This window comes from Orbicella franksi, chromosome 2, assembly GCF_964199315.1.
Source record: "Orbicella franksi chromosome 2, jaOrbFran1.1, whole genome shotgun sequence".
NCBI classification, from domain to species: domain Eukaryota; kingdom Metazoa; phylum Cnidaria; class Anthozoa; order Scleractinia; family Merulinidae; genus Orbicella; species Orbicella franksi.
This window is the reverse complement of record NC_138146.1, coordinates 21,361,286-21,374,834: the sequence shown is the minus strand read 5'-3', so window position 1 is coordinate 21,374,834 and position 13,549 is coordinate 21,361,286. Positions and strand designations below refer to the sequence as shown.

Here is a 13,549-nt window from a genome sequence, read left to right as displayed (position 1 = left end):
AGTTCAACATCTCAGGTCTAATAACGTCTTTCTTAGCACATTGCTTGAAAAGAGGACGAAGTCTGAAACAACGCCCATGTTGGTCTATTATGGCCGCCATCTTGAAACAAAGTGTAAACTTTCTGGTCTAATAACTTTTTATGTAGTACCTCGGAGGTTTTTTGTGGATATCAAGATAAGAAACTGTCCCGTACAACTTCATCTCTCGATGGTAAAATCCCATCTCTTCAACGGGTGGAAAAGAGTATGATGTCAAACATCGGCCATGTTAGTTAAATATGGCCGCCACCTTGAAACGAAGTTCAACATCTCAGGTCTAATAACGTTTTTCCTAGCACATTGCTAGTTTTAGTCTTTACATCGAGGCAGTCTATTGTCACCTGAGACTTTATCTCTCGATATTAGAATCCCATCTCTTTCACGGATTAAAAGCAGGATGAAGTTCAAACAACGGCCATGTCAGTCTCATATGGCCGCCATCTTGAAACGAAATGTAAATTTTCTGGTCTAATAACTCTTTATGTAGTAGTTTGGTAGTTTTTGTGTGGATATCAAGATATAAAATTGTCACGTAAAACTTCATATCTCCATGTTAGAATCCCATCTCTTTAACGGGTGGAAAAGGGGATGATGAGAAACTTTGGCCCTGTTGATCTAATATGGCCGTCATCATGAAGCGAAGTCAAACATCTCAAGTCTTAATAACGTTTTTCTCAGTATTTTGGTAGTTTTTGTCTTAACATCAAGACAGTCAACTGTCGCCAGGAACTTCATCTCTTGATTTTAGAATTCCATCTTTTGCGCGGGTTGAAAAGGGGATGAAGTCTGAAACAACGGCCATGGTGGTCTATTATTGCTGCCATTTTGAAACAAATTGCAAATTTTCTGGTGTAATAACTTTTTATATAGTACCTTGGAAGTTTTTTGTGGATATCAAGGTATGAAACTGTCACGTAAACCTCATTTCTCGATGGTAGAATCCCTTCTCTTGAACGGGTGGAAAAGAGTATGATGTCAAACATCGGCCATGTTAGTTTAATATGGCCGCCACCTTGAAACGAAGTTTAACATCTCAGCTTTAATAGCGTTTTTCCTAGCACATTGCTAGTTTAAGTCTTTACATCAAGGCATTCTACTGTCGCCGGGAATTTCTCTTGATATTGGAATTCCTTTTCTTTCACGGGTTGAAAAGAGGATGATCTCCAAACAACGGCCATGTTGGTCTATTATGGCCGCCATTTTGAAACAAAGGGTAAATTCTCTGGTCTAATAACTCTTTATTTAGTACATTGGAAGTTTTTCTGTTGACATCAAGATATGAAACTGTCACGTAAAACTTCATCTCTCTATGTTAGAATCTCATCACTTTGATGGGTTTAAAAGGGGATCGGATGATGGAAACATCGGCCATGTTGATCTAATATGGCCGTTATCATGAAACGAAGTCAAACATTTCTTTAGGTTTGGATTAAAAAATCCAAAACTAAAGAGCCATTAAAGTTTTTATCCTCATCAGGCATAAGAGGTACAAATTTTATATCTGTTTACAACTTTCCAGCTCAATAGCGTCCTTCGTTTGGAAATCAGTGCATTTTGAATTTCAGAGTTATGGCGGTGCGTGACATAAAGCTACGTTCGCGTTTGTTGAGAAATATGTGTTTTCTCGGGATTTTTAGCCATTTAAGACGTTAAAGTATTTTGAAAAGTGCTTATTTATATCTTTGTTTGTTCAGTGTAGTTAACCAGTGTCATAGATAGCCAAAGTAAGTTCCAGATGTTAACACTATTTTCCGCCGCCATATTGGTGTCCCCCAGAGGAACGCCAACGAGGCGGCTCCATACTACGCTCTGCAAATTTGGGCGGAACATTTCGACGAATATCTCAACTTTAGGACAAAGCACACGCCTTAAACTCGGAAACTGTATTCTTTTTTATCTTCTATAATATCACAATTTCTTGACTTTATTCACTGAATGGTTTTTGATTTTATTTTTTCTTGCGTGACAGTGAAAACGCTCTAAAGGCCAAAAACTTCTTGTATGAAGGGAGCCTCTGTTTATATTAAGAATGTGTGAATAAAACCGCCCTGTAATCATAAGGTTCGAGATTTTGCTATGGCTTTCCGGGTGCGAAAACTTTTCGGAACCTTCGAGAAACAGGCCCCAAGGGTATCAGAGAATTAACGCCAGATGCAAATAAAATAGAATAAGTGCTTAAAGATCGAAGAGCGTCATTTTCTAAAAGTGTCTCAATTACTTTTGTCACCCATTGTAGCCATATAGTAAGGGCGCCTAGTGACCTGAGACACCAAATATATATCTCTACGCTATTCCAAACTTGCTATGTTCTGGAATTTCAGTAACAACATTACAGTCAGTTTCTCATTTCAAGTTTCCTTAGATTTAAAGGCCCTAGACACTTCATCAGGGCAAACAAGAAGTTTTTAGTTAAAAATGGCAGGGACGTCCGCCGGATCATGTTGTAGTTCCAACAGCACTTACTATTATCCTGCGACGCAAGAAATCCCTAGGGCTATCTACATCTTTGCCTGTGTTATTAGTGTGATCCTCTCAGTTTCATCAACTTTGGGTAAAACTATGATCCTACTCGCTCTTCGCAAGTGTCAATCTCTTTATTCTCCATCAAAAGCTTCGTGATCTAACTTGGCTCTGACAGATCTTTTCGTTGGACTGATTGTTCTTCCACTGTTTACAGCTCACTGCTTGATGACTATCTTAGAAATTTCCAGATACTACTGCGCTATAGCAATCACATATGGAAGAACCTTTGTTGTCGGAGTTTCGCTCCAGACTATTGCTACAATTGCTATTGATCGATATCTCGCCTTTCATCTTCGCTTGAGATACTGTGAACTCGTGAAATTGAGACGAGTTGTTTACATTCTTGTTATAGAGCTGATCGCAACCGCAGTTTGGTCGGGATCCTGGTTTTTGAGCGTTCTGATCAACATGTATTCTGGGGCAGTTGGGTTGTTCAGTTTCTGCCTCATACCTCATACCTTTATGTTATTTCAGTATCTATCGGAGCCTTTGCGACCATGTTGCACAGACTCACCTTAATCTGAGCAGCGATTTTGATGTGGCTCAGTACAAGAAAACTGTGAATAGCATGTTATGGAGTTATGGCCTTCTTCTCGTTTGTTACATGCCACACTTAACTTCACTCCTTGTAATACTTTTCACAGGACTCAATACCACTTTCCGCTTTCCACTACATGTAAGCGGCATTGCAGTTTTTGTTAATTCGTGTTTAAATCCTGTGCTATACTGTTGGAATATCAAAGAAATAAGAGAAATAGTTATCGCCAATATAAATGTACTTCGAAACTTTGTAAGATAAGATATATAAGTTCAGACAGAGATTGCAATGAAAGGTTGTCCTTTTGTGTTCCTCAGCAAAACAGTAATGCTAGCTGCAGTATGGAAATTTGTAATATAGTTCACTCAAGGAACACTCTAACTGTAAGTTTTAAGGAACTGAGCTAACCGACAGTAATGGAATATAACTAGGAGGGCATGAAGGGTAAGCCGAGAGAGTTTATCCTCATATAGGCCTTATTCCCAAGGCAATCCCGCTGAAGTTTTTGTTAAACATGGTTTCCAGTTATGTTACCACGCGCGTTGCATGGAGGATGAAAATGGGTGTCACAGGATTATGTCTAGACCCTCGAGGGATTTCAGCAACTAAGAGTGATCCAGATATAACTTAAAGGGATTACCTTAGCAATGTAAAGGCCTCTATGGGCAATCAACTCTCTTACCAGTTACCCGTCATCCCCTCTTAATAAAATCAGCTACCAGGAAACAACATTATGACAGTGTTTTCACTTCAAGGAGCAATGGAATGGACACTAAGCTCGGGGGATTAAAGTTACCACGCAACACTCGTGAGAATCGTCGGTTCTTGAAATCACAAAATGTGGAAACGCTAACAAGTATCTTATTTTCTATCTTCATGTATGTGCGCTTTCAATTGTAACTCAGCTGCTGTTCCAAAACTTTCTCCTCATGCGTGCAGGGCGAGAATTTAAGCATAAACTAAGGCTCCTGTAAACGTTTGTTATAATGTACATTAAGTTCTGTTTGATTTTGTTGTTAGTCGTTAGATATTTTCCCCTCAAGTATCACCTTAGAGGAAACAAGATCGTAACTCGGCGATTTTGTTCGTACTATATGAAAAACTCGATAATCTACTGGGGGGCTGTACTTTAGAACACTGCATCCAGGTGCTATACGGATATTAAACAATTAGACTTAAATGTGACCTCGATTCAAACGCAAAGCAAGAACGGGACAGATTTTAAGTTTTATTAGAATTATAGAATTGTTTTATTAGAATTTTAAATTATTAGAATTGTAGAATTATTAGAATTGTAGAATTATCTTATTATTACTGTACATATTTCTGTTTTTAGTGTAAACACGACCCCACGAGCAAACCTATTGCTTCAAACCGAATCGTATGTAAATAAAGGATTGTTGTTATTGTTATGAACAATTATATTTTGAGTTGTAACATATAAAAAGAAGACGCCAACCGGGTTTTTCTTGACTGTTTCTAAAAGGAAGCAAGCGAGGTGACGGGGGAAAAAAATTACGAGATTATTGAATATAGAAGTTTCACGGCAAAGAAACCTGGGTCACATAAGTGCACTGAAAGTTTCAATTTTGGGGGGATTTTCCTGATTGCTTGAACGCAAGAGTAAGTGATGGGATTGGTAGATAGACGAAGATAGGAAGAAAGACTATAAATTTAATTTATAGATCAACATAAAAAAGTAGACTTTTCTATTTCCGTTCCCTGTTTTAAGATTTATGGACTCTAAATTATAGGTTAATACATAAATATCCGAAAACCAGGACGTGTACTGAATGGCAGACATTTGTTTATTCAAAACGCAGCTGAATCAGAGCGTATCCCACATTAATTTACACAGCAGCTTTATCAATTATTCAAGTTTATCTTATTATTATTATGATTTTAACGCGGAAGCTTTGTGGCGTTTTTGGCAAAGTTGACAGCACCTTTTATAATTTCCTGCTCACTCTGATTTTTAAGGAAATCGCGATTTTTTGATTTCTTTTCGTATACCTTTAAAAGGATGTAAAATCCCCCAAAACTCTTTTCTACATACGAACGAATCATTTTTTTCTTGGATCAGTCCTAGTATAGTAAATATTTGCGCTGACTTCAATTCATTGTCATTTCCTGGAATCATGAAACAGCAGCGAAGCATATAGAATTTCGAGTATAAATTGATAATACTGATTGATCTTTTTAAAACCTGTTTATTATGGGCTCTCACTTATCTTATTTATGGTTAATAAAATGTTGGTGGGAAATGTTGTATTAGAGCAGGTATCGCTAACTTGCTGCGCCCGAAATGATAAGAAGTTGCAGAAGGGCAGTAATGTTATCTCTTAGCCTTGATATTTCAGCAGCATAGAATAGAATTTTAAGACGAGTTAAATCAAATCATAGTGGCGCAGTGTCCTGAGCGTCCTGAGTCCTATGACAAGATTTGTATGCAGAAATGGCAAATATGGCAAATAGCACGTTTATGAAAATGAAGGCCATTGATCCAAAGGATGTTATTTACAGTTCTTTGGTACTGTTTGACCGACACTGAAGTCACTCGAGCCATTTGATTTCATTTGTTGTTGAATCTGAGAAGCATGGCGTCGAAGACCACGATAAATACTGACATAACTAGTCCCGAAAGTATAGCCACAAATGGACAATCCGACTACCAAACAAGACAAATCGATTCTGTTTGTTTGTTTGTTTGTTTTACAAAGTGTTGATTGGACAATCAGGATATTTTGCATTTCCAGTCGTGAAAACTGCGTTGGGAAATTTGAGGCCCGCAAATTGCCTCAGTAAAATTTTCAACGTTCAACTGTAAATAAGCATTCCCCAGAGTTCTGTTTCCTCTTTTCCATTCTCATCTTGCCCAACCAAGCAGGATGTGCTGCACTTACAGCAAAAAGACAACTAATCCATCTGACTATTTCAGGTGACGTCAACCGTGCAGAAACCATGGTGATTGGCATGGAAGGAAGGTCCCCTGAACAGTGTATATTTTATTCTAAAGAAAAGCTTATGCAGCAGCTGGAAAATTCAATAACTTCCGCAAGGTTTTAAGAATGCGCTCACTGTCAATATTAACAATCATCGTGCAGTCTCATAAGTTCAAAGAAAAAAGTGTTTTTCTAAAGATATATATTTCTGATCAAGCTGAAAGAGATCCAAGTGAGGTCGCATTTATTAAAAGTCTGGGTTTTTTTGCACTTATGTTCCCCAAAGTATTCCTTCACACATTACAAAAGTGATCTTTAATAACAAGACCAAACAAAGATCTAATGTAAATTGACTCTTCTTTCCGTTGCGAAGTTTAGTCACTTACTTCACAGATACGTTATTTCCTTTTTATTCAATTTTTGAACTCCTTGTACATAACCTCGCGGTAATTTTTAAATTCTGAATTTTCTTTATCCTGTAGTCTTAATTTTACGCAGGGCCCCTTTTGATACCAGCCTATGGCTGATGGGGCTACCCTGCCTAAACAAAGATGACTTGACTTGACTTGACTTACCTACTACCCTTAAGCCTGTTGGCACGTAGACGTGAAGGTTGTCAAGTTTAATGACTACTTTTTCATTACGCCGTCAATCAGTTAGTTCACCAAAAAATACTGTTTTTTCTAAAACAGAGCTTATGTCCTGCGTATTTGTTCAAGCCACAGATGCAAGGCAGTAGACATTATCCCATATTAAATACTGAATTATTTCATTGGCGGAAGGATCAGATCAAAATAAATTAACCTAGTTATCACTTTATTGAGCCCGATGGATATTAAATTAAAAACAGAAAAGTGCAATAAATAAAGCCAAGCCAAGCCAAGCGTTTCACCGACAACAATACGAGCAAAAAGCCTGTTGCCATTCTGTTTCAGAATTTCGAACAGATCTTTCTGGTAAATGTTGTCATTTATCAAGACCGTCAACAGCCTGGTGCGTCGACTCCTTTGGGATCTTTGCTTTTTCAGTATCTCGTTCCCTTAGATTTTAAGGCCTTAAACACGTTATCAGGATAAACAAGAAGTTTTCCGTCAAAAAATGGCAAGGACGTTCGCCGAATCATATTGTAGTTCCAACAGCACTTACTATTATCCCGCGGCGCAACAATTCCCGACGACTATCTACATCTTTGCCTGTGTTGTTAGTGTGATCCTCTCCGTTTCATCAACGTTGGGTAACACTATGATCCTACTCGCTCTTCGCAAGTGTCAATCTCTTCATTCTCCATCAAAAGCTTTGTTATGTAGTTTGGCTCTGACGGATCTTTTCGTTGGACTGATTGTTCTTCCACTGTTTACAGTTCAGTACTTGATGATTATATTAGAAATGCCCAGTTATTACTGCGCTATAGCTATCACATATGGAAGAACATCAACCTTTATTGTTGGAGTTTCCCTTCACACTATTACTACAATTGCTATTGATCGATATCTCGCCTTTCACCTTCGCTTGAGATACCGTGAACTCGTGAAATTGAGACGAGTTGTCTGCCTTCTTGTTATAGAGTGGATCGCAACCGCAGTTTGGTCGGGATCCTGGTTTTTGAGCGTTCTGATCAATATGTATTCTGGGGCAGTTGGGTTGTTGAGTTGGTGCCTTATAATACCTTTATGTTATTTCAGTATCTATCGGAACCTTCGTCGCCATGTTGCACAGATTCACTGTAATCTGAACTTCAGTGCGTCGACCGATTTTGATGTGGCTCAGTACAAGAAAACTGTGAATAGCTTGTTATGGATTTATGGCCTTCTTCTCGTTTGTTACATGCCACACTTAACTTCACTCCTTGTAACACTTTTTACGGGACTCAATCCCACTTCCCGCTTTGCATTACATTTAAGCAGCATTGCAGTTTTTGCTAATTCGTCTTTAAATCCTATTCTATACTGTTGGAAGATCAAAGAAATAAGAGAAATAGTTATTGCCAATATAAATGTACTTCGAAACTTTGTAAGATAAGATATATAAGTTCAGACGGAGATTGCAATGAAAGGTTGTCTTTTTTTGTTCCTAAGCAAAACAGTAATGCTAGCTGCAGCATGGCAATTTGTAATATAGTTCACTCAAGGAACACTCTAACTGTAAGTTTTAAGAATGTGCACGTGCGTTATAATTCTTGGTACATTTCTTTACCGTCCTCTGAAAAAAATTAACGTGAAATGACTAAATTCTGCGTTGTCTAGAAATCGTGAACCACAATGGCTAATTTTTTAAATTTTTATTGCAAATTTATCGCTTTGTCTCTGATTCAGGTTTTTTTTATAGTTTTGACAGTAATAAACAAAGTAAATAACTTTGGAATACCCCGAAATTCGTAGGTAAAATATAAAATCATTTTTTAATCGACGTTGTCCTCAGCGTCACCGTCGTGGTTCCATAAACTCCCTAATGTTACCACGCGCAAAGCGTAGAGGATAAAAATGCGTGTCACAGAATTATGTCTAGACCCTCGCGGGATTTCAGCAACTAGGAGTGATCCAAATATAACTTAAGAGGGATTACCTTAGCAATATAAAGGCCACTATGGGCGATTAACTCTCTCACTTCTCATCCTCTCTTAATAAAATCAGTTACCGGGAAACAATATTATGACTGTTTTCACTTCAAGGGGAAATGTGATCGGGAGATTAAAGTTACCACGCACACTCGTGAGAATCGCCAGTTCTTGAAATCACAAAATGTGGAAACGCTAACAAATATCTCATGCAAAGAGAGATCTGAAAGGATGTGAAAACTTAAATGGAAATTGTAATCAGGTTCAGACCTTATTTTCTATCAGCATGTGTGTGCGCTTTCAGTTGTAACTCAGCTACTGTTCCAAAACTTTCTCCCCATGCCTACAGGGCGAGAATTTAAGTGTGAACTAAGGCTCCTGTTAAAGTTTGTTATAATGCATATTAAGTTATGTTTGATTTTGCTGTTAGTCGTTAGATGTTTTCCCCTCAAGTATCACCTTAGAGGAAACAAGATCTTACCTCGGCGATTTTGTTCGTACTATATGAAAAACTCGATAATCTACTGGGGCGCTGTACTTTAGAACACTGCATCCAGGTACTATAGGTTAATTTTAACCAATTCTATGTCAAATCTAGAAAAGACATTTTTATTAAACAATTAGACTTTAGTGCGACCTCGATTCAAACGCAAAGCAAGAACGTGACAGATTTTAATTATAGAATTATTTTATTAGAATTATTTTATTAAAATTTTAAATGATTAGAATTGTAGAATTGTTAGAATTGTAGAATTATCTTATTATTACTGTACATATTTCTGTTTTTAGTGTAAACACGACCCCACAAGCAAACCTATTGCTCAAACCGATATCCTATGTAAATAAAGGATTGTTGTTATTGTTATGAACAGTTATATTTTGAGTTGTAACATATAAGAAAAAAGACGCCAACCGGGTTTTTCTTGACTGTTTCTGAAAGGAAGCAAGCGAGGTGACGAAGGAAAAAATGCGAGATTATTGAATATAGAAGTTTCACGCAAAAGAAACCTGAGTCACATGAGTGTACTGGAAGGTGCAATTATTTTTTTTTGGGGGGGGGGGAGGGGGAATTTCATCGCTGCTTGAGAGCAAGAGTAAGTGACGGGGATTGATGAATAGAAAAAGATAGGAAGAAAGACTATAAATCTAATTTCTAGATCGACATAAGAAAGTATACTTTCCTACTTTCCTTCCCTGTTTTAAGATTTATGGACTCTAAAGGTTAAGACATTAATATCCGAAAAGCAGGACGTGTACTGAACGGCAGATATTTGTTTATTCAATACCCAGCTGAATCAAAGCGAATCACACATTAATTTACACAGCAGCTTTATTAATTATTCAACTTTATTTTATTATTATTATAATTTTAATGCGTAAGCTTTGTGGCGTTTTTGGCAAAGTTGACACTGATGACATTCGACTGGCAGCACCTTTTGTTATTTCCTGCTCACTTTGATTTTTAAGAAAAAAGCGATTTCTTGATTTCTTTTTGTATACCTTTAAAAGGACGTAATACCTTAAAAACTCTTTTCTACATAAGAACGACTCATTTTAGTATGGTATATATATGAGTATAGTAAAGATTTGGGCTTACTTCAATTCATTGTCATTTTCTGGAATCATGAAACAGCTACAGCGACACACATAGAATTTCAAATCTAAATTCAAAATACTGATTTATCTTTATAAAACCTTCTTATTATGGGATCTCAGATACCTTATTTACGGTTGATAAAATGTTGGTGGAAAATATTGTATTACAGTGGTTATCGCTAACTTACTGCACCCTTAATGATAAAAAGTTGCAAAAGGGCAGTAATGTTATCTCTTGGCCTTGATATTTCAGCAGCAGAGGATATAATTCTAAGACGAGTTAAAATATATTACATTGGCACAATGTCCTGAGTGTCCTGTGTCCCATGGCAAGATTTGTATGCAGAGATGACAAATATGGCAAATAGCACATTTATGAAAATAATGGCCATTGATCGAAAGCATGTTATTTACAGTTCTTTGGTATTTGACCGACACTGAAGTCACTCGAGCCATTTGATTTCATCTGTTGATGAATCTGAGCAACATGGCGTCGAAGAGCACGATAAATGCTGACATAACAACTCAGTCCCGAATGTCTTCTACTTGTTTGTTTTTGTTTTTGTTTTTGTTTTTTTGTAAGGTGTTGATAGGACAATCAGGATATTTTACTTTTACAGCCGTGAAAACTGCGTTAGGAAATTTGAGGCCCGCAAATTGCCTCAGTAAAATTTTCAACGTTCAACTGTAAATGAGCATTCCTCAGAGTTCTGTTTCCTCTTTTCCGTTCTTTCCTTTCTGCTGATACGTGACTTGAAGAGTTGGTATGTTTCAGATTTTTCGCGTAAATAGGAGCAAATTTTCAACGTTCAACTGTAAATAAGCATTTCTCAGAGTTCTGTTTCCTCTTTTCCATTCTTTCCTTTTTGTTGATACGTGACTTGAGAAGTGTGTATGTTTCAGATTTTTGTTTGTTAACATGCTCCAGATTACATCCGTTTGCTCTTATGCAGCCTGTATAAATATGTACAGTGTAGTACGGATAGACGTAAGAAGAACAAAAGAACGTTGCATTGGTTAACAGCAGAACCAGGCGAGTTGACTCCTTCCACATGTTGCTCATAAGCTGTTCAGTTTCTCGTTTCCTTGTGCACGGTTAAAGACCTTAGTTTGTCAAGATATACTGCAAGAATATGACAGGGACGTTCGCCGGATCATATTGTAGTTCTAACAGCACTCACTATTATCCCGCGGCACAAGAGATCCCGACGACTATCTACATCTTTGCCTGTGTTGTTAGCGGGATCCTCTCAGTTTCATCATCGTTGGGTAACAGTATGATCCTACTCGCTCTTCGCAAGTGTCAATCTCTTCATTCTCCATCAAAAGCTTTGTTATCTAACTTGGCTCTGACGGATCTTTTCGTTGGACTTATTGTTCTTCCGCTGTTTACAGCTTACTACTTGATGATCATTTTGGAAATACCCAGTTATTACTGTGTTATAGCCATCACATACGGAAGAACATCAACCTTTATTGCAGGCGTTTCACTTGAGACTATTACAACAATTGCCATTGATCGATATCTCGCCTTTCATCTTCGCTTGAGATACCGAGAACTCGTGAAATTCAGACGAGTTGTTTGCATTCTTGTTATAGAGTGGATCGCCGCCGCAGTTTGGTCGGGAATCTGGTTTTGGAGCGCGTCGATCAATATGTGGTTTGGGGTAGTCGGGTTGTTTAGTTGCTACCTTACAACGTCTCTTTGCTACTACAGCATTTGTCGTGGTCTTCGGCGCCATGTTGCACAGATTCGCAGACATGTGAACTCCAGTGAGGCGACCGACTTTGATGTGGCTCAATACAAGAAAACTGTGAATAACATGCTATGGATTTATGGCCTTCTTCTCGTTTGTTACATGCCACATTTATCATCAGTCCTTGTAATACTTGTTACAGGACTCAGTAACTCCTCTCGGTTTGCCTTACATTTTAGCGGCATTGCAGTTTTTATTAATTCGTCTTTAAATCCTATTCTATACTGTTGGAAGATCAAAGAAATAAGAGAAATAGTTATATAATGCGAATATAAATGTACATCGAATCTTTGTCATATAGGGTTTGTGACTGTACGAAAGAAACAGTAATGAAAGGTTAACAGTAATGAAAAATTATTTTTCTTCCTGTTTTGATGAAGCAATGGCATCTGTACTGAATATGGTAAATTGTGATATTTTACTCAGGTAAAGAACACTGTAATCCTCCGTAGGAAAAAAGATGGCGAATGGTGCATTTACCCATAATTCTTAGCGCACGAAAACCTTAACAATGTTCATGAAAACGTACAGAAACGTTATAAAATCTTCAAACCTAGGCTACTCAATGTCCTTAGTACAGGGAAAAATATTGTAAAATTTTGGCTTTCTTTGTGCCTTATAGGCTGTGTTAGGTTTGCAAGGCATTGTGATAAAATATACAGCCGCCATGTTTTTTCCTACGGTGGATCGTAAGCCCTAAGAAACTGAGCTGACCAACAATAATGGATAAAACCAAGAGAGAATGACCGTACTGATAAGACCAGTCACTGGGAACCTTATGAGGATAGAGTTTTCATTTCAAGGACACTGCATGAAATTGACACTCAACTCAGAGGTATTGGTATTACTACGCGCACTCAATCGTCAGTCCTTAGAATCTAAAAAGGAAACGCCAACATCTCATCGTAATGAGCAGTCTCAAACAATTTGAGAATTAAATAGAAATTTTAATTGGACTCAGCCTTTCTTTTCTATCTGCGTGCACCGTATTTTCTCGATTTTCCCGATCTTGGGACCAATAGTTTGGTTAACTGAAGATGGGAAGATTGCGTAAAAGCTTTGGAACTAATATGGAACAAAACTTTTCCTCAGTTTAAAAGGCTGTAAGGAAATTACTCTGATTAGTCAAAACTTTGAAAGTAGGAAAATGAACCCAGTTTCATTTTTCTTTTGTTTTAGGGAGACATTTATTTTTCATAAGATTATAACAGGTTGTGTGCAACGACTTTGCCCCACCGTAACTTGCAACTTTTTTCCATCTAATGTGGCTTTTACTTTATCAGTGCTTTGGAATAAGGGCAAACATAAAGTAAACGTAAATAATTATGAACCTGTACATAATTTTGCTTTGCGGATTTCACCTACTAAGTTGTGTTTATTTTTGTTGTTAATCGTTTGATGTTATTCCATCAATGAAAATTTATATTTGGAATAGTAATAAATTAAAAAAGACATCAACCGTACTATTCTTGACTGTTTCTGAAAGGTGGCAAGGGAAGTGACGAGGACAAAAAGAAAACTGTATGACATGATTGTACTGGAAGGCGCAATAGTGTTTTAGGTTTTTTTTTATTATTCGAAAGTAGGAGTAGGGGATGGG

General features: G+C 37.4%; 2 protein-coding genes and 1 pseudogene across 2 annotated transcripts; all 3 read left to right on the top strand.

The window, feature by feature from the left end:
• The first annotated feature begins 2,454 nt into the window (after positions 1–2,454).
• On the top strand, positions 2,455–3,864 carry LOC145471688 (histamine H2 receptor-like; annotated as a pseudogene).
• A 2,967-nt stretch (positions 3,865–6,831) lies between these two features.
• LOC145468714 (adenosine receptor A3-like) lies at positions 6,832–8,232 on the top strand. The gene has a single exon (XM_081452418.1). It carries the CDS (start codon positions 7,141–7,143, stop codon positions 8,059–8,061), a length of 921 nt encoding a protein of 306 aa, XP_081308544.1. The 5' UTR covers positions 6,832–7,140; the 3' UTR covers positions 8,062–8,232.
• A 2,739-nt stretch (positions 8,233–10,971) lies between these two features.
• On the top strand, positions 10,972–12,213 carry LOC145471673 (histamine H2 receptor-like). Its single transcript, XM_081454875.1, has one exon. It carries the CDS (start codon positions 11,326–11,328, stop codon positions 12,211–12,213), a length of 888 nt encoding a protein of 295 aa, XP_081311001.1. The 5' UTR covers positions 10,972–11,325.
• Positions 12,214–13,549: the final 1,336 nt, after the last annotated feature.

What these genes read in the sequence shown, in the direction of transcription:
- LOC145468714 (XM_081452418.1), top strand. Translation starts at nt 7,141, where the DNA reads ATGGCAAGGACGTTCGCCGAATCATATTGTAGTTCCAACAGCACTTAC.
- LOC145471673 (XM_081454875.1), top strand. Translation starts at nt 11,326, where the DNA reads ATGACAGGGACGTTCGCCGGATCATATTGTAGTTCTAACAGCACTCAC.